The sequence below is a fragment of the Macaca mulatta genome, chromosome 4, assembly GCF_049350105.2.
Source record: "Macaca mulatta isolate MMU2019108-1 chromosome 4, T2T-MMU8v2.0, whole genome shotgun sequence".
Classification (NCBI taxonomy): domain Eukaryota; kingdom Metazoa; phylum Chordata; class Mammalia; order Primates; family Cercopithecidae; genus Macaca; species Macaca mulatta.
This window is the reverse complement of record NC_133409.1, coordinates 110,011,005-110,032,333: the sequence shown is the minus strand read 5'-3', so window position 1 is coordinate 110,032,333 and position 21,329 is coordinate 110,011,005. Positions and strand designations below refer to the sequence as shown.

The window sequence follows — 21,329 nt, the reverse complement described above, 5'->3', positions numbered from 1 at the left end:
GTCGCTTGAGCTCAGGGGGCTGAAGTTGCAGTGAGTGGAGATCGCGCCATTGCACTCCAGCCCGGGTGACAGAGGGAAACCCCATCTCAAAATAAAAAAACAAAAAAATTAAGAACTTTTCGTCACTCCAAAAAAAAATCCCCTTGTGCCCTTTTTGTATTCTGTTTCTTCTGTCACCCCTAGAGTGCAATTTTGAAATTGTAGAACAAAGTTTATATTTTCCATTTATTGGAACTTGGATTTAATTTCATAGGAAATTTACAGTATTCAGCATTAACAGTAATTGTGCAGTCTTAGATGTATAAGACAAATTTACCAATGTGTAAATTGAGATCAAATGGACCAAGGCAGAAATTAAAGTTTTCTCCTCAAAATAATTGTGGACATTCCAATTAAAGTTTGGTTCTTCATTCCTCACTCTCCTTCACTGTTTTCAGTGGGAAGAGGAGCACTGGTCCAATCTCTGCTTGTTTAAATCTCTCTTCAGCTCTAATATATTGATTTTTGTCCTTGAGTCAGTTCCGTAGTTGTAGAACCTGTTAAATCTAGTTGTGGCCAGGTGTGGTTAAATCCAGCACTTTGGGAGGCCAAGGCGGGTGGATCACCAGGTCAGGAGTTTGAGACCAGCCTGACCAACGTGGTAAAACCCCATCTCTACTAAAGATACAAAAATTAGCTGGGTATGGTGGCACGCGCCTGTAATCCCAGCTACTCAGGAGGCTGAGGCAGGAGAATCACTTGAACCCGGGGGCGGAGGTTGCAGTGAATTGAGATTGTGCTACTGCACTTCAGGCTGGGCAACAGCGAGACTCCATCTCAAAAGTAAATACATAAATAAAAAGCTAGTTTCTGTTCAAATTCTTACATTTGATATCAAGTCAATTGTATAATTTCCTCTCCAACCTACAAGTAAAATAGTCCTCGCCATAAAAACCCATAACATGCTATATTGTGTGCCTTGCAAACTTCTTAAACTGTGAATAGATCTAATACATTTTTCTTCTTTTTTTCCTAACACCTTGCTCATGGAACTAATGAATTTTCTTTGGATGAAAAATATTGGTATAGGACATAGAATAAATTATGTGAATTCAGAAAGAACCTATCAAAAATTGTGAATATGGAACATACTCTTGGCACTTATACCAGCTTATATTATTTTAGTGAGTTAGAAAGCTATTGTTAAGCCTTTTTTTTTTTTTTTTTTTTTTTTTTTTTTTTTTTTGAGATGGAGTCTCTCTTAGTCACCCATGCTGGAGTGCAGTGGCACAATCTTGGCTCACTGCAACCTCCCCTTCCCAGGTTCAAGTGATTGTCTTCTCGGCCTCCCTAGTAGCTGGGATTAGAGGTGCATGCCACCTCACCCGACCTGTTGAGCTCTTGTAAGAAATCTCCTGAGCAGGAAAATCTAGAGTAGATTAGTGGCTGCTTGGGGCTTTTGGGGGTGGTCAGGTGAGGTGGGTGGGAATTTAGGAAGAGAGTGATAGCTAAGTGGTATGGGGTTTCTTTTTGAGATGATGAAAAGGTTTAAAAATTGGTTGTGATGACTGTGCATATACTAAAAAATATTAGATTGTATACTTTAAATGGGTGTATATGGTATGTGAATTAAATTTTAGTATGGCTCTTTTTTTAAGTCTCCTTTTGGCCAATAATCTTACATACTTTAATGTAAATTCAGATGAATTAAGGTGCTTGACTTAAAGCAATGGGACAAAAGCCTAGGACTTCATATACACCAACTCCAGAGATTTCTAGTGCTCTCACCTACAAATTAATTTTCTGGTCAAGTAACATCCAGTTAAATTTGAGTAAATAGCCTCAAAAATCCTAATGGAGACCAAAGCCAAAAATAACTTGTTTTATGTAGTTTGCCTTCTTAATACTTGTTTATCCCATTTACTCATTTTTGAATTATACTTTGTACATTTTTGTTTTGTTTTTAGTATGGGTATACCATATCAGCTATCTCTTCCTCTGAAACAAATGTTTTACAAAAAACAATGATTTCACATATAGTCAACAAGTGTTGACTATGTCAGATAACAGGCTGTAGTAAATAAGTGGAAATTAGGTTTTTACAGTAAACTAGGGAAGTAACAATGTGTGGAATCACTACTTTCACTTGCTGTTTTTTCACTTGACACCTTGTGAAATAGTTGGCTTGCCATGGTGCATGAAATATGTGTACGCTTAAACTCTGGAATCACGCTCAGCATCTTCACATGGTCTCATTATATGAGAAGTTCTCAGGAACTGACACTGATTGAGAGGACCACTGATCAAGTCATCACCTCTCAGTTTACTCCAGATCATTTGTTTATGGAGGGAATTGACTGCATCATTTAAGCTATTTTTCTCCTGTTTTTGAAAGGCATTCGTACTTTAGTTTAAGGTAGATAGATATTTATGTGACCACGGTTTACATAGATAATAATGATTTGCTGCTAGAAGTAACCCGATTGTAACTAATTCTGAATTGCCTGAAGATTTTGGACAAATGTTATTCAGATACAGGTGTTTTAGCTTTAAACAGACTTAAAAATACAGATTTTTGGAAAAGATAAATTGAAGAGGTAATTCTTTTTTTTCTTTTTTTCTTTCTTTTTTTTTTTTTTTTAAAGACAGGGTCTCACTCTGTTGCCCAGGCTGGAATGCAGTGGCACAGTCACAGCTCACTGAAGCCCCTACCTCCTGGACTCAAGCAATCCTCCCAACTCAACCCCCCGAGTAGCTGGGACTATAGGCATGTGTCACCTGCCCGGCAAAATTTATTTTCTGTAGAGACAGAGGCTCCCTATGTTGCCCAGGCTGGTCTCAAACTTCTGTGTTAAAGCAGTCCATCCATCTCAGCCTCCCAGAGTGTTAGGATTACAGATGTGAGCCACTGCCCTCAGCCCATAGTGGTTTTTTTGTTGTGGTGGTGGATTTTTGTTGTTTTTTGAGACAGAGTCTCACTTTCATACAAGTTAAGAGTACAGCGATGCAATCACAGTTCACCGTAATCTCAACCTCCCATGTTCAAGTGATCCTCCCACTTCAGTTTCCTGAGTGACTGGGACCACAGGTGCACACCACTACACCTGTATGATTATTTTATTTTGTTTGTAGAGACAGGGTCTCGCTATGTTGCCCAGGTGATCCTTCTGAACTCAAGTGATCCTCCTGCCTCAGCCTCCTGAAGTGCTAGCTGGGATTACAGGTGCTAGGCCACTGTGTCTGGCCCCATGGTGCTTTATTGGTTTATTGGCTATTTTAAATAGTATGCTTCTGAACACAACAGTTAGATATATATCTTTTCTCTTTTTTTGAGACAGAGTCTCGCTCTATCACTGAGATCGGAGTACAGTGGTGTGATCTTGGCTTACTGCAACCTCTGTATCCCAGGTTCAAGCAATTCTCCTGTCTCAGCCTCCCGAGTAGCTGGGATTACAAGTACATGCCACCATACCCGGCTAGTTTTTGTATTTTTTAGTAGAGATAGGGTTTCACTGTGTTAGCCAGTCTGGATTATATATCCTTTCAGATTTTTTGCTTCCTTTTCATCCCATCTTGTTTATGTTAATATCTTAACACCTTTTTAGTAACTTAAACCAAAATTAATTTTATCCTGTCTAAAATACCTAAGAGTCATGCTTTTCAAATTTTTGAAAGGAAAATAAATAAATAAAAATCAGCTGGGCATAGTGGTGTGCACCTGTAATCCCAGCACTCTGGGAGGCCAAAGCAGGAGGATGGCTTGAGCCTGGGAGATTAAGGTTACAGTGAGTTATGATTGCATCACTGGACTCCACCTGGTCAAAAGAGTGAGAGAAATCCTGTCTCTTAAAAAAATAAGGCCAGGCATGGTGGCTCATGCCTGTAATCCCAACACTTTGGGAGGCCAAGGCAGGTGGATCACTTGAAGACAGGAGTTCAAGACCAGCCTGGTCAACATGGCAAAACCCCATCTCTACTAAAAATACAAAAATGTGGCCAGGCGCAGTGGCTCACGCCTGTAATCCCAGCACTTTGGGAGGCCTAGGCGGGTGGATCACGAGATCAGGAGATCCAGACCATCCTGGCTAACACGGTGAAACCCTGTCTCTACTAAAAAGACAAAAAAGGAGCTGGGCGTGGTAGCAGGCGCCTGTAGTCCCAGCTACTCGGGAGACTGAGGCAGGAGAATGGCGTGAACCTGGGAAGCAGAGCTTGCAGTGAGCCGAGATTACGCCACTGCACTCCAGCCTGGGCAATGAGCAAGACTCAAAAAGAAAAAAGATGCCAGGCATGGTGGTATGCACCTGTAATCCCAGCTACTCAGTAGGCTGAGGCAGGAGAATCACTTGAACCCGGAAGGCAGAGGTTGCAGTGAGCCGAGATTGTGCCACTGCCCTCCAGCCTGGGCAACAGCAAGACTCCGTCTCAAAAAAATAAAAAATAAATAAATAAGTAAAATAAAATTTTGAAGTGGTAGTAAATCTTAACATTTCTTTGAAACATGTGATTAGCTTCTTTTGGCAAAATAGTTCCTTATTATTTGTCTAAAAACAGACCTATTACTTACTTGTAATTAATGTTCATTTTTGCCCTGAATTGTATAATTTTCCACATTTTCGAAATTTTAATTATGCAGTTGCATTTTCTTTTATGTTCTGTGATTTGCTGTTTCTGTTATTGGACATAGGTTATTTTCAGACTGTCATAGCTTTCATTACTAAAGACACCTGACTTGCCTAGCACAAAAGTACTTACTTCTTTACACATATACATATATATGTATTTAAGTATATATATACTTAATCATATAGCTGATACTTAGTTTTTAAATTTTAATGAATTTTAGTATCTGAGTAGTGGAAACAACTGTAATTGACATGTCAATCCAGGTTTTTAAAATAACTCACTTTATGTTTGTGATATTACAGACTAAGGCAGATTTTGTGTCCTTGACTACTATATCCTTAATTAACTACTAGCATTAATTTCAGCCTCATGTACCATGAGTGATAGACATGGCCTTTTTTATTATGTAATATTTCTTACTGGTACAGATGGCTTAAGCAATATCAGACTAAACTATAGCGATGAATCACCTGAAGGTGGTAAAATGCTTGAAGATGAACTCATTGACTTCTCAGAAGATCAGGATAACCAGGTAAAACTTAATGCTTGGCAAAAAGTTCTAATGTTCTATCTGATTAAACGTTTTTCTTGCTGAACATGGCGGTGCATACCTGTAGTCTCAGTGACTTGGGAGGCTAAGGCAGAAAGATCTCTTGAGCCTAGGAGTTTGAGTTCAGCCTGGGCAACATAAGGAACCTCCATCTCTTTTAAAAAAAAAAAAAGAAAAGAAAAGAAAAAGAAAAAGAAAAAACTTGTACTTTATAAAGTCTTGTAAAGCAATTTCTTCAACTAGTAATTTATCATGGCTTCTGGATTTGGATCATATCTTAAAAAACAAATTCAGCTTTCAAGTCAGAAGTTGCCAGGATAAATGTATTCATGCTGTTGTTGCTGCTACTGTGGTGTGGACTGAACTTTAATATAATATTAATTATCCCACCCTAACTCAGCTACCACCACCACTACCCACTTTCCTCTTTCAAAGCATTTATGGGTCATACTTAACCTTTAACCTGACTTGACATTCAAGAAGCAAATGTTTAAATCTTCAGTATTGTGGTACATGAGTACCAAAAAATTATATTGTTTTCCCATTTTTCCATTGATTTTTTTTCTCCTGCCTGATTCAATTTATATATGTCATGGCAGAAGCAGATAATATTTATAGTTAATATAGATGAATTCTGACTTTTCCTTAGAGTCTCATTTGACATTTCCTTAGAGTCTCTTATTAAATACTGTTAATAAACAGTATTAACAGCAAGAATAAAGTGTATCTGTGAAAATACTTTTTAGCTTCTGTTAAAGAGGATTTTATATTGAGAAAAGTTTATAATCTACAGCATACCATTTTGTTAATTCTCTGATCTTTCGTTAGTTGTTAGGACATACTGAGTTGTATAGTAGTGAAGATGGCTTTATACTGTACCATCTTTCCTTTTGCTTTATCTTCCTGTGAACAAAAGGCATGTTATGATATCTCTTGGTTTACAATGTATGGCAGCTAAATACAGCTTTTCAATCCAACATATATAGGAATTACATTCATGATTTATAATGAGCACTTAGGTACTTTTGATTATAACAGTTACCTGTGATGTGAACAAGCTAATGTAACTGTGCTTTATTATTACTATTATTCCTACTATTGATTATTCCATTCATAAAGTTGCCAGAAGCTTTCTCAAAGAACAACAATGACCAAAAAAGCCTTGTTTATTTTACAAGAGAATCTGCAGAATAAGGACACAGTATCCTTAAGTTAGCTTCTCTCAAGTGAGATGGTTATGTGGGTTTCTCAAGGAAAACAGTGTTTCCAAAAACCCTTTAAATATTTCTGGTGTGAAAACATTATTCATGTAAAATAACATGTTATTTATATCCTATTGTGAAATAGCTGTCTTAGCCAACAAACTAAATTTTTGTAAAAATAAACTAAAATCAGAGCAGTGATATTTGGTGAGATAAGAATCGGTCATAATATATTCAGTCTTAAAGATTTATTCTAGATTGAGTAAATAGATGTAACAATTTGTTATAAACCTTTGGTAGTTTCTTTTCCTTAAAATATCAATGTTGTAGCATTAGATAATTGGAACTAAGTAACATATATCTCTATTGTCTAATCACCTAAATAGAGAAAAATTTTTGACATTCATTACAAATATTTTGTCTCCAATGTGCTATTTTGTTAGGTTATTAGTTATTTAGATTATATATTTTCAATATTAACAGTAGGCTGTCTCTTATAGGATGATAGCAGTGATGATGGATTCCTTGCTGATGACAGCTGCAATTCAGAAATAGGACAGTGGCATTTAAAGCCTACTATCTGTAAACAGTAAGCATTAACTGTGTATCTTGCAAACTACATAATTTTTATTTCAGTATGCTCATAAAATAAAACATAACAGGACAGTTTTTTTTTTTTTTAAACAAATACTTAAGCAAAACTCATAAATGCTGTCAGAGTCAGTGAGGAAACTTGAGGCATGCTATCCAGGGATTAAAACGGGAAGAATGGATAATCATTTCAGTCCTCCATTTGCCAGTTTCCCCAGCCTCTGCATGCACGTGTGCACACACAAATGTTTTGTTTTGTTTACTTTTTTTTTTTGTATATATTTGTTGAGACAGAGTCTTGCTCTGTCACCCAGGCTGGAGTGCAGTGGCACGATCCCAGCTCACCACAACCTCCGCCTCCCAGGTTCAAGCGATTCTCATACTCAGCCTCAGGAATAGCTGGGACTACAGGTGCGCACCACCATGCCTGACTAAGTTTTGTATTTTTAGCAGAGATGGGGTTTTGCCATGTTGGCAAGACTGGTCTCAAACTCCTGGCCTCAAGCGATCTGCCTGCCTCAGACTCCCAAAGTGCCGAGATTACAGGCATGACCCATCGCGCCTGGCCACAAGTTTTGATAGTGAACCACTGTTCCTTTTTACTTAACAGTGTTTTGGAGCAGAAATTACTATATATCAAAATAGTAACATGGGGTTGGAGTTTACACTGATTCCTTAGCTGCTTTATGAAGGCTGTGGAGTAACCTAAGGCAGATGTAAGAGACATGTTCCAACTGAGAGCTCCAAATAAGAGTGAGTCAGTTTTGGTTTTCAGAAGTACATGTTTATTCTGAGGTCTCTCCAGCGATGTTGAACTTCTTAGATGAAGTATTACCTATTTCTAGGTTTAATCTCCTTTGACTTTTTTTTATAGAAAATGTTGACAGAAACTATTAAGAGACTTTGAAAATGAAGCATCATTTTACAGAAAAATAGAGACCTAGGGTAGTTAAAGAATCTGCTCCAAACTTTATAAAATTTTAGCAGGAAGAACCTAGATCAATTCCAGACACAGTGGGTCACACTTATAATCCTAGCACTTTTGAAGGCCAAAGCAGGAGGATTGCGTGAGGCCAGGAGTTCAAGACCAGCTTGGGCAACACAGTGAGACCCCATCTCTGGAAAAAGTTAATTAAAAAAAAAAAAAAAAAGAACCAAGTGTGGTGGCTAAAAAATAACCTCGATTTTTTTAACATTTGAGGGCTTTGGGCTCTACATTAGACTTCCTTACTTGAGTTTACAACATAACTTTATAGAATTAAAATATTGAAAGTTGAATCATCAGCCATCAACATTTATATACAGAGTTATACAGAGTGTTATACAGTGTGTTCTGAAGTTAAATCTTGAAAAAAAAAACCACACATTCTAAACTAATTGTTTTATATGATGATTACCTGTTTTATCTATAATAAATTTTAGTTAAAAATGAGGTTTTTGGCTGGGCGCAGTAGTACATGCCTATAATCCCAGCACTTTGGAAGGCTGAGGCGGGCAGATAGCTTGAGCCCAGGAGTTCTGTACCAGCCTGGGCAACATGGAAAAACCCTGTCTCTACAAAAAACATACAAAAATTAGCTGAGCGTGGACACACATGCCTGCAGTTCCAACTCCTCAAGGGGCTGAGGTGGGAGGATTACCTGCGCTCAGGACATTGAGGCTGCAGTGAGCCGTTATTACGCCACTTCACATGGTGACAAGAGTAAGACCCTGGGGTCGGGGGGATTATTTTCTTTCTACTTTTTCATGGCCCTTCTTTTGTTGATTTGGAATATGGGGATGTTCAAATTTTCAGAATTGTTTTGACTTTTTCCTAATTTTGAAGTACTTTTAGAAACGAACTACAGAATTTTAGTATAAAATATAGCTAAGATACGGTTAATATTCTATAATTCAATATTTAATATATCCATAGATATTTAAGTATTATTAGATTATAGAGTTCAAATGTGTCTATAAGGTTCATTTTTTTTTCCCGTCACTAGTACTGAGTCATACAAAGGGAATTTTGGATGTTTCAAATTTGATTGTTTATAATATGCCACTTTTAATCCCTGTATGCCCTTGTAATATTATGAAGTATTCGACTTTTGGTTATTTTTACCCTGCAGACCTTGTATCTTACTTATGGACTCACTCCGAGGCCCTTCTCGGTCAAATGTTGTCAAAATTTTAAGAGAGTAAGTTCACACTTTATTTTGTATTCTGATGGGGTGAAGAACTATGTATATTTTTATATATGTGTATTCTTAATATATATGAATTATTGCAGGTATTTAGAAGTGGAATGGGAAGTTAAAAAAGGAAGCAAAAGAAGTTTTTCCAAAGATGTTATGAAGGGCTCTAATCCAAAAGTACCACAGCAAAACAACTTCAGTGACTGTGGTGTATATGTATTGCAGTATGTAGAGAGCTTTTTTGAGGTGGGTTTCAATTTGTTGGATCTGATATAATAAATAATAAAATAGTGCATTTTACTTTACCTTAGTAAAAAACACAATAAGCAAATATTTCAGAGTTTCAAAATTATTGTTTCAAAAATTGTTCCATGGAGCAAAAACTTCTAAATGGAAGAACCTTCAAGGGATAAAAATAGTATATTTACAGTTCATCAAATCCAAGGCTTGTTGAGCTCATTCTATCACTGAACAATCAACCTGCCCTCTCTACTAGCTCTTTCCACCTTAAGAAATCTCTCCCATGATTCACACTGCCTCTTTTAGCCTCTTTTCTCCTCTTCATAGATATATTTCTTAAGAAGTGTTTATATTCACACTCTAATTCTACAGATTCCACCTTTGTAATCTCTAAAATCTGGCTTCATCCTTACCCTTATGTTAAAATTGTTTTTGACTTTCCAGCACCCTTCGACAGTGTCAACCATTTCTTCCTCACTCTCTTGGCTTTGACTTCAGAGGTACAGTACCACACATACCTCTCTTGGATATTCTTTATAGTGATCTTGACTCCTATCTTCATCCATCATACAGTGGCTGACCACTAGTTTCTGTGAATTGTCACTTAATGTCAGATAGGTTTACTTCTTTATCCTCAAGTGTCACTATTCTGAACTGCTATACCAATCTCTAACAGATTCCTTTGCCTCCTGCCTTCTGTTTTTCATGGTTGTTTTACAAAAACATAAATCTAATCCTGTTCTTTTCCTACTTTAAATCTTATAGTGGCTTCCTGTGGCTGTTGATTTACAGAGCAAAATCTTTCACATGATTGATAAACACCTATGTGATATGACCCCTAATTTAAGCTTCTAGCCTCATTTTCCCACCATTTTCACTCTAGCATTTAATATAACAGCCAGCCACCTGAATGCCATTGTTTGGTGTTCTTTTTTGCCTCTGGGCCTTGATTCATATTTCCTAACCTGGAATATTCTTTTGTTGCCTCTATCATACCTTGGCTGTCTAACATATATTCTTTCTTCAGGTCTTAGCCTAAATATCACTTCCTCTTGGAATTGCATAAAACCCCCAGATATGTATTTTCACAGTACTCTATGCTTCTGTCATAATACTTGCCATATTTCTTGTTTTAATTGTTGAATTACCTGTCTTTCTAAACTGGAGCTAGCAAACTCGTTAATAAAGTAGTAAATACATTAGACTTTGCAACTGTACGGTCTCTATTGCCTCTTAGTTCTGTTGTCCAGTGAAAGCATCTGTAGACCATATGTAAATGAGTTAGTGTGACTGTATTCCAATAAAACTTTATTACAGAAACAGGCAGTGGGCAGAATTTGGTCCACTGGCACACCCTGATCTAGACTGTAAGATCTGTGACAGAAACTGTGTCTTGTATCTCCAGTACCTAGCACAGTACTTGACCTGTGATAGATAATACACAAATACATACTGAATGAGTTGCTGGGTTTTCTTATTTTTAACTTTGGAATGTTTCTGTGATTGAAATGAAAGGTTATTTATTACAATTTTCTAATATGCATTTAATTGTTTTATTTTCAGAATCCAATTCTCAATTTTGAACTACCTATGAATTTGGCAAACTGGTTTCCTCCACCAAGAATGAGAACAAAAAGAGAAGAAATCCGAAACATAATTCTGAAGCTACAGGAAGATCAGAGCAAAGAGAAAAGAAAGCATAAGGACACTTACTCAACAGAAGCACCTTTAGGCGAAGGAATAGAACAATATGTCAATAGTATCTCAGATTGACCATTTCTGTTACTTGTCAGTTCTACCTTCAAAAACTAAAAATGACTTTCAAATTTGGGTGTAGACAGTAAAGAACTGAAGTGCTCACTACTCAGTGATTTGGAAATTTTGATGCTTGTATAAATGTCACATAATTAATTTCCAAAGGCGTATGTATTAAGTAAAAGTCTGTAAATATGTTAATGAGGCCAATTTTTCCAACATTTATAATTATTTTTTTCACTTGTTAGGAAGCTTTTGTTATGTATTTTCTGTTAATAGTACCTAAAATTGCAACTTCTAAACACAAATAAAAAGAAAATATTTATAGGAGGAAATGATTAATTTGATATTCTTTAGTGAACTTCTTTAATTCCTCAGTGGGTGTGACATATTTCATGGGAATATTCAGATATCTATGGTAATATTTTGACCCTTTATATTTGTTCTAAAATAAGTCAAAATGTGAAAATAATATTAAATCTAAGATATTTTGAACTAAGCATCTTTATATGCTTGTATAACAGGAACAAAGTAACAGCTGTTCAATTCAGACACTGCCTTGTGTTCAGTGAACCCAAGAAATGTAATAAATATTTGTAATTTTACACAAATATTTAAGAGGAAAGAGTATTAAGAGCAATTCAAAAAAAGTAACCTTCTACTACAAAATAACTATTCTTGCATATATTATCATCAAATGCATTTTTGAAGACATCAAAGACTCAGGTTAAAACTATTTTGGTAAGTGCAGCTTGAATTTCAAATATCCCGTGTTTATATTACAGCTTGAAGTATGCTACAATCTGTGTCATACAGTTAATTGATAAGCATTTTTAATCTGTGTAAACACAGGAATTTAAATAGGAATTTACTATTTTTTGGTAAACTTTTGCTATTTTTTCATTGCTCATTTTGTTATTATTTTGATAAAGTATCAGACTTTTTGCTTGAGTTTTTCAGTGTAAATTTTTTTTTACATGTAAAATTACTGTATTCAATTGCATAATACAGGAAAAATCTTTGAATTCCCCTTTAAAAGTACTAAAATTTGATGGTTTCCATGACAGATTTATAGCACATATAGGGATCTTACATATATCTGCAGAAACTTCCTTATTTTTCAAATGAAATGATATATACTTCTTTCAAATGAACTTTGAAACTTGAAACATAGTCATTTTTTGTTAAATATTGAGTTTTTAAATACACATATCAAAAATAGTTGAGAATAAAAAGAAGGCCTAATCATCAGCAATTACTTTATTTTTAATTTGGCCATCTCTGACATTGCAATCAATATCTTAGGGTATTTTCTTAAATTTAATAAAGTCCCATGGGTGTCTTCAGGGTGAATGGGAATGTTAACAACCAAAAAATATCTATTGAGACACAATAGAGTCTCAATAAGAGAAATATTAAAATGAAAGAAAGGTCACCATTAGTGATTATCAATTGTAGTTTGTTACTTTGAACTATATTTCTGATTATCTCTTTATAGTAGTAACTTAGAGCTATTAGCTCAGATATCTTAATTAGCTCAGATAGGAAAAACAAGTTTAATTTTGTTATTTTCTGAACATGGCAAAATGCTTTTCAATTTCTAATAAAACTGGGATAAAAAATTGAAGTTTTTTAAAAAAACGTAATAGCAATAAGCAAAATTGGCACACATAATTTTTTTAATGCACTATATTTTGTCAGAATCTGAAGGTACTGAAAAACTATTCTAAAATGCCTACTTTTGTGTTAATTTGTAATGGTTACATTTTGCACCCTTAGATAATGTTTGATAAGATAAAAATATAATTTATCCCTTGTACCAACTCAAGTCAATCACATTTTAACATGAAAAATACAGATTAATGTATGTCAGCTTTCTAGAGGTAGAATACTCAGCTATTTGATGGTATTTTTCCCACCCCATGTGAAATTTTATTTTTGGAAGTTATGCTAGTGACATTGCAATATATTGAAATCTTTGGAGGCTGCCAGATTGAGCTTCAAAATTAGACTTGAGAATCTTTGGTGTATATGCACATTCACTTGATAATTGTGTACTCTATTTAAAGTGGGATCAGCCTTTTAAAATGTGTTATGTTATGAGTACTTAGAAGTTGTGAAACAACTTATAGAGGTTTGTTACTTGACACTGAAACTGCATGACGAGTATCTGGTGTCTTTAATTAGATAGATCTGTTGTATTGGTTTTCTTGTTGGATAGAATAACAGTTAATCATTTTTAGAAGAGTTTTAGATTACTTGCCATAAAATTTGTATGTGTCTCAGCTCTTGTTAGTTTAGGAGCAGAGGTGGTGTTTAGTCTCTTCCCTTTAATGTTGCTGTACTACTTTCAGACAGCTGAAAACTTAATGGTGTTATTTCAAGTTCACATAACCCTAAAACAGCTTTTCTTTGTGTAGTAACTTGTGCTTAAACTTTTAGTCAATTAAATGTAGGAGGTTTTATTTGAAAGCATAAATGATTCTCTAAATTACATCTTGTTTTAAGCTACCAAAATGAATTCAATAATTTTTATTTAAAAAAAAAAAGATCTCTGAAAACTGTAAGACAATGTAAAAAGAATAAGTTTTAATTCCCCCAAAATCAATAATTGTACTTAAAATCTCAGACAATTCACTGAACAGGAATAATAAAGAACATATTTTAATATATAATATGACCAAGAGTTTGGTGGAGCAAAGCGACTGGAATATAACAATGGAAGGGAATAACTTGGTCAGAAGAAACAACTCATGACTCAGTGTAGTGCTGTTTGTCTAGAAGAGATACAGATAACAAGGCTGCTCTTTAGATCACTGTAAGGACAAAAGAAGAGGGAGATTATTGTTAAGGTGAACTACAGGCTGTTTAGTCAAGTGGATGTAAGTAAATAGTTGAAGACCACCAAGTACAGAGAGGCAAAACCAGACTCTTATCTACTAAGAAATGTGCTAAAATACTCCAGCAGGGATTTCTGGTACATTTGTCATTTCCTACTCAGGAAGAAGAAAAAGGGTTATGAAAACTGCTATTCCAAAACTTACTACCTGTAGAGGGAGAATTGGTTGGTTAAGTGAAAGCAATGTGAATTATGGGGGAAAGTAGCCCAGCCCTACCATCTTAATTCTTAGAAGCCAGATCAAAGAATAATGCTAGAGTTTCCTAAAATACTATTAAGGAAACCAGAGTACAGTGTACTTAGAGAAAAATACCATCGACTCATGGCCTAAAATACTCATAAAAGTTAAAAGCATAGAGGTCTTTATTACAAATGATTACGGTTAAATTGTCCTTAGTGGACATGATTACAGTGAGAAGGATGGTACCCAAAAATAGGTTTGTTTTTTTTTCTTTTTTGAGACAGGGTCTCACTCTATCACCCAGGCTAGAGTACAGTGGCACGATCTTGGTTCACTGCAACTTCCACCTCCCTGGCTCAAGCGATTCTCCCACTTCAGCTTCCTAAGTAGCTGGGACTACAGGTGCATGCCACAAAACTAGGATTTTTATCTAAACATGTATTAAAATCATCCAAGGAGCTTTATAAACTGTAAGAATTTCCCAGTTATTTCTGGTGCACACCTCCTTGTGGCAAGCCACTGATTTGAAAGGATCAGTATTTGTCTCTGGTGGCTTTCTTGTTGCTGGTCCCAAAGGTAGTGAGGCTTGTCTGCGTTTTCTTCTCACCAGTGCTTAAAGATAACGCTTTTAAGTGCTTCCCCCAAATTCCCATTGAGAACCTGATTGATGAGGTCGTGCTATTACTAAGCCTTGAGGAATTAAAGTACAGGCGGAGTATGTCTTACCTGAAATGCTTCAGACCAGAGGTGTTTCAGATTTTTTTGTATTTTAGAGTGCTTGTATTCATACTGTTGAGCATTCCAAATCTGAAAGCTGAAATGCTCCAAGGAGCATTTCTTTTGTGTCATATCAGTGCTCAAAATGTTTCAGATGTTCAGGTTTGAGATGCTCAACCTATATTAAACTACTCATAGGTTAGAGACTAGCAAATGTCCTGATTTTCAAAGGGAAAAAGTAGATTCTGCAAATTATAAAGTAGTTCTTGATAAGACTCTAAGATGAATTATCAAAAGACTGGTTTATGAACTCCTAAAGCAGGGGTCACCAGGATCATATCATGGGATCATGGGACCACTAACAGCAAGTTTGTCTCATATAGTTTGTTTGTTTGTTTGTTTTTTAAGACCAGATCCTGCTGTGTCACCCAGGCTGAAGCGCAGTGGCACGATCTTGGCTCACTGCAGCCTCAAACTCCTGGGCTCAAGCAATTGTCTTGCCTTAGCCTCCTGAGTAGCTGGCACCACACCTGGCTAATGTTTTGTGTGTGTGTGTGTGTGTGTGTGTGTGTGTGTGTTTTGTTTTGTTTTTTTTTTGTAGAGACCGGTTTTCATCATGTTGCCCAGGCTGGTCCCGAACTCCTGGGTTCAAGTGATCCAACTGCCTCAGCCTCCTAAAGTGCTGGGACTACAGGCGTGAGCCACCGTGCCCAGCCTGTTTAATATTTTTAACGGGATTCTGGACCAGTTAATCGGTAGAATGCAGATAGACCATGAATTTTCAAAGTGTGTTTGATAACTTTGTTTTCATAGATAATAGATTATGTGGTCATTTAAATTTAGAAAACAGTTTAAGCAGGTCTCCTCATGGGACTTCTTGGAGTCTCTAATAGGCTAATGTGCAGAACACAGCATTACTGTAGAATTTGACCATATCCTCTTTCTCTCCTGGACTGGCTTTCTAAACTTCCTTATAAATGCTACCCGTCAGAAGACATAGTTTCAACTATTGGGGGTTTTTGTGAACTGACCTTCGATAGAAGATGCTTTTAAAATTGATTTGAATTTTGTTTTTTTTTACATTTTATTAATAGTTGGGTATATATATGATTCAGAAACTTGAAAATATGTGACCAGTGTCTTAGGGAAATGAAGTTTAATAAGGAGAATTTTTCTTTAATCATGATGAAAATAACCATTGTGAAAAAATTACAAATATTTTTATACAAGTGGATTCTTCTAGAAAAAAGCAAATTTAGTGATACTAATCTTTTGAAAGGTTAGCAAATCCCCTAAATTCCTCATATACAAGTAGCAATTGTGTAAAAATATGAAAGTGGATCGAAATGTTATCTTGAGACTTTTCCTTCTGTTTATATCTGAACCACTTAACTGCTAGATTAAACCCTCAACTTCCACTCAATTATCTTTTATTTTAGAATTAAACTGCAATAGACAAAGTTTATACCTAGAAGCATTTTTTTTTCTTCTAAAGAAATCTGTGCGCCAGTTGGTTGCAGTGGCTCACGCCTGTAATCCCAGCACTTTGGGAGGCTGAGGCAGGCGGATCACGAGGTCAGCAGATCGAGACCATCCTAGCTAACACGGTGAAACCCCATCTCTACTAAAAAATACAAAAAATTAGCCAGGCGTGGTGTCGGTCGCCTGTGGTCTCAGCTATTCGGGAGGCTGAAGCAGGAGAGTGGCATGAACCTGGGAGGTGGAGCTTGCAGTGAGCAGAGATCACGCCACTGCATTCCAGCCTGGGCGACAGAGCGAGACTTCCGTCTCAAAAAAAAAAATTATATATGCAAGAAAGTACTCTTGGAGCTCAGCATGGTGACGCACATCTGTAAACCCAGCTACTTGGGAGGCTGAGGTGGGAGGATCACTTGAGCCCAGGAGTTCAAATCCAGCCTGAGCCACAAAGCAAGACCTTCGTGTCTTTAAAAAAATTGTCTCTGTAAAAAACGTTTAACTATTCTGTAAGTTAGAAATTATTGTTATTAATTTCCAGTGTTTTTAACCCCTTAACTGAAAAAAAGTTGTTCAAACCTGTTAGAGAATATATTATTACATAATCATAATTAGCTTTATACATGGTAACAGAAGATTTGATCAAAAACAAGTTAGGTGAAAATAAATTAGTTCTTATTTTTTGAATAAATGTTTTGAGCGTCTACTTTGTACTGGGTGCTGGTGACAGAGCAGCCAAACAGTTGCCATCTTCCTTCCTGGAGCTTTCTTATAGTGTCATGGAAAAGACATGTTAATCAGCCACACAAATTAATCATTTCAAGTAAGTATAGAGTATATTAAGATAAGAAGTTCATGGAGTATATTAAGATAAGATAGCTTAATCTGGGGAGGTTAAGGAAGTCTTCCCTGAAGGTGTAACATTTGAACTGGAAGTCTGGAAGTTCTGGAAGGGGAAGAGAGGATAGTGTTTGTAGGCTGTACAAAGGCTCTGAGGTAGGAAGATGTGTAATTTGTTCTAAATGATAATGGCTTCATTTATTAAGGATAGCAAACATTGGTCTAAGCATTTTATTTATGTTTTATCTTATTTTATTTTTTTGGGATGGAGTATCACTCTGTTGCCCAGGCTGGAGTGCAGTGGCACGATCTCAGCTCACTACAACTTCCACCTCCTGGGTTCAAGCGATTCTCCTGCTCAGCCTCCGAGTAGCTGGGATTATAGGCGCGCGCCACCATGCCCAGCTATTTTTTTTTTTTTTTTTTTAACAGAGTCTCCCTCTGTCACCCAGGTTGGAGTGCAGTGGCACGATCTCGGCTTACTGCAAGCTCTGACTACTGTGTTCACGCCATTCTCCAGCCTCAGCCTCCCGAGTAGCTGGGACTATAGGCACCTGCCACCACGCCCGGCTAAATTTTTCTTTGTATTTTTAGTAGAGATGGGGTTTCACTGTGTTAGCCAGGATGGTCTCAATCTCCTGACTTCGTGATCCGCCCGCCTCAGCCTCCCAAAGTGCTGGGATTACAGGTGTGAGCCACTGCACTCAGCCAGTGCCCAGTTAATTGTATTTTTCGTAGAGACGGGGTTTCACCATGTTGACCAGGCTGGTCTTGAACTCCTAACCTTCAGTGATTGCCTGCCTCAGCCTCCCAAAGTGCTAGGATTACAGGCGTGAGCCACCACACCTGACTGGTCTAAGCATTTTAAATCAATGAATTCACTTATTCCTCACAACGACATAAGAGATGTACTGTTATTACTCCCAATTTCCAGGACAAAGAAATCCAAAGGAATAGCAAGGCTGGATTTTGAATTCACAACCTTACCTAGAGGCTAGGTTAACCTGTACTAGATAAAAGTAAGTGAAAATAAATAAGATATACCTATTTTTTTTTAGAGATGCAGTGTAGCATAATTTTGCTTATTACTGAAACTGATTGTATAGGGGTTTGTTTTTTTTTAATATAAGTAAACATTTTCATAATTTTAAAAATGAAAATGTGTAATACGAGTTCAGAATGAAGTAGAAAGGTAGGCTGGGGCCGAATCATGCAGGCTTTTGAAGCTATGTTCAAGATTTTGGTCATGGCCGGGCACAGTGGCTGTCACCTATCCCAGCACTTTGGGATGCTGAAGTGGGTGGATCACCTGAATCAGAAGTTCAAGACCAGCCTGGCCAACATGGTGAAACCCCATCTCTACTAAAAATTAAAAAAAATTAGCTGAGCGTCATGGCGGGCGCCTGTAATCTCAGCTACTTGGGAGGCTGACGCAGGAGAATTGCTTGAGCCCAGGAGGCAGAGGCTGCAGTGAGCCGAGATCACACCACTGCGCTCCAGCTTGGGACAAGAGTGAGACACCGTCCCCCCAAAAAAGATTGATTTTGGTCATTATCCTAAAAAGCCATTGAAGCATTTCAAGCAGAGAAATAACATCAAATGTGAATGTCAGAAATATCACAATGGTAATGAAAGCATTATTGGGGACAAGAATGAGTGTAAACCTCTACTCTAATAAGTAAACTAATTATGAAGTGCTGTAGTTAGGGTAACAGATAACAATTATGCCTATGATCATAGGAATGCTGAAATAGTAAGACATAATTTGGATATTTCATTTGAAATGTTCCTTTTAGAAACATGCAATAAAAACAGGAAGTAGGCCAGGCACAGTGGCACACACTTGTAATCCCAGCACTTTGCAGGGGTCAAGGCAGGAGGACCGCTTGAGGCCAGGAGTTCGAGACCAGCCTGGGCAACATAACAAGGCTACATGGTCTACAAAAAATTTTAAAATCTTAGCTACTTGGGAGTCTGAGATGGGAGGATTGCTTGAGCCCAGGAGTTGAAGGCTGCAGTGAGCTATGATCAAGTCAATGCATTCCAGTCTGAGTAACAGAGCAAGACCCTGTCTCAAAAAAAAAAAAAAAAAAAAAAAAGGAAATGGTTGGTTGGTTGGTTTTGTCTTAGGACTTTTGTTTTTTCTTTATAAAGAAAGGAATTAGCTAAATATATACAGTGGAAAAATGGACAGAAAATGTCTAACTGAAGACATTTATAGAAAGTTGGTTTTAATTTTTTTTTAAGAGACAGTCTTGCTCTATTGGCCAAGCTGGAGTGCAGTGACATCATAGCTCACTGCAGCCTCGAAGTCCTGGCCTCAAGCAATCCTCCTGCTTCAGACTTCCAAAGTGCTGGGATTACGAGCGTGAGCCACTGCGTCCAGCAAGAAAATTGGTTTTAAAAGCAAAACTGTGTATAAAGCATGTGATAACCACCAAAGAAAAAAACAGCACTAAAACACCAAAGTTTTGCAATTTTTAAAATGTAAAGATAAAAAATATAAAATTAGCATGGAATATCAACACTCCAGAGGAAAAGATTTTATCAACATAAAAACAGTTTACTATACTTGATCTGAACAGGCAACATTTCCAAATGTTTCTTAGCGAAACTGTCCAAAGTTCTTGTAACATAGCTAGTTATGTTTTGTATCACTTGCTCTCCCCCATCCCATTCTCCTCCTGTCACAGCTAACTGTATTTAGGGTAGATACTTGATCTCAAGGAAGGTTAGTGATATGACTTAGCAGATAAAAAGCTAAACAAAAACAGGCCAATCAGATTTGATCACTGGGAATTTAGATGGAAAATAAGGAACGAATTTGCAAATTGGAAGAAGAGAGAAGATGGTGTGTTAAAATGATAGTCTAATAAATTATTTCTTTCTTTTTTATTTACTTTTTTCTGAGACGTAGTCTTCCTCTGTTGCCCAGGCTAGAGTGCAGTGGCATGATCTCAGCTCACTGCAGCCTCCCAGATTCAAGCGATTCTCCGTCTCAGTCTCCTGAGTAGCTGGGATTACAAGTACACCACCATGCCCAGCTAATTTTTGTATTTTTAATAGAGATGGGGTTTCACCATGTTGGCCAGGCGGGTCTCGAACTCCTGACTTTGTAATCTGCCCACCTCGGCCTCCCAAAGTGCTGGGATTACAGGTGTGAGCCACTGCACCTGGATAAATTACCTTATTTCTAAAACGGACATTGTTTCCTCATATTTTAATCTCTGGAATAAAGCTACACCTTGGTTTGCATCAGAATCACGTGGAAGGCTTGACAAAATGCAGAGTACTAGGTCCTGTCCCCAGAGTTTCTGATTGAGGGAGTATCCAGGAGGGCCTTCAAATTTACATTTCCAACAAGTTCTCAGGCAAGACCACAAGGATGTATGTATGGCTTCTTAGTAGTGTTTTCAGCCAGGTGTTTGAAAACCTCTTGATGCAAGTAAGACCAAGAAAGCAGCAAGCATCAAAGCATCAGGATTCAATGAAACATGTATGAAATTATTTGATCATATCTACCGACAGTATTTTATTTGTACTTACAATTAAATGTGAATAACTTTGAGTCATGTGATCATCCCATAAAGCTTTGCTCTCTAAATTATTATAGTCTGGATTTTAATTTCCTTTATAACCTATTTTAACTTTGTATGCTTTCATATCTTTCCCTATATTCATATACTCTTATATACATCTATACATACTAATACATGTATAAAGGTGTATTTATAAATTGTTTTTCTTGTAAAAACTAGGATAAGCATAAAAACATTTTCCAGAATCTTTCTTTTGTCTCAGCATATCTTGTGGAAATTCAGGCCATCTGGTATAATTAAAGTTTATTTTATGATGGACCATAATTTATTTAGCTATTCCCTTGCTCTATCAGTGTCAATAGGCTTGTTATGCAATAGCAACAATTCCAAAATCTTAGAACTTACCCTCCCCAAAAAGTTTCCTTTCTTTGGTCATGCTCCATGTTCCAAAGAGGAAAATAGGGGAGCTCTGTTCATCATTTACTCACCTACCCAGACTGATGAAGCTCTAGGTTGATACAAACTTCCATAGCTACTCCAGGGTGGGACGGGAAACT

The 21,329-nt window shown here is 36.8% G+C and overlaps 1 protein-coding gene across 33 annotated transcripts in view; it reads left to right on the top strand.

Annotated features, from left to right (window-relative positions):
• Positions 1-11,455, top strand: part of SENP6 (SUMO specific peptidase 6) — a 113,279-nt gene extending 101,824 nt beyond the window's left edge. For all 33 annotated transcript variants that reach the window (XM_028847409.2, XM_077999740.1, XM_028847408.2 and 30 more), the window contains 5 exons: positions 5,034-5,137; positions 6,858-6,946; positions 9,060-9,128; positions 9,221-9,371; positions 10,929-11,455. In XM_028847409.2, coding sequence (XP_028703242.1) covers positions 5,034-5,137; positions 6,858-6,946; positions 9,060-9,128; positions 9,221-9,371; positions 10,929-11,138 — 623 coding nt within the window. In that variant the 3' untranslated portion in view covers positions 11,139-11,455. The remainder of the gene's footprint in view (positions 1-5,033; positions 5,138-6,857; positions 6,947-9,059; positions 9,129-9,220; positions 9,372-10,928) is intronic.
• The last annotated feature ends 9,874 nt before the right edge of the window (positions 11,456-21,329 follow it).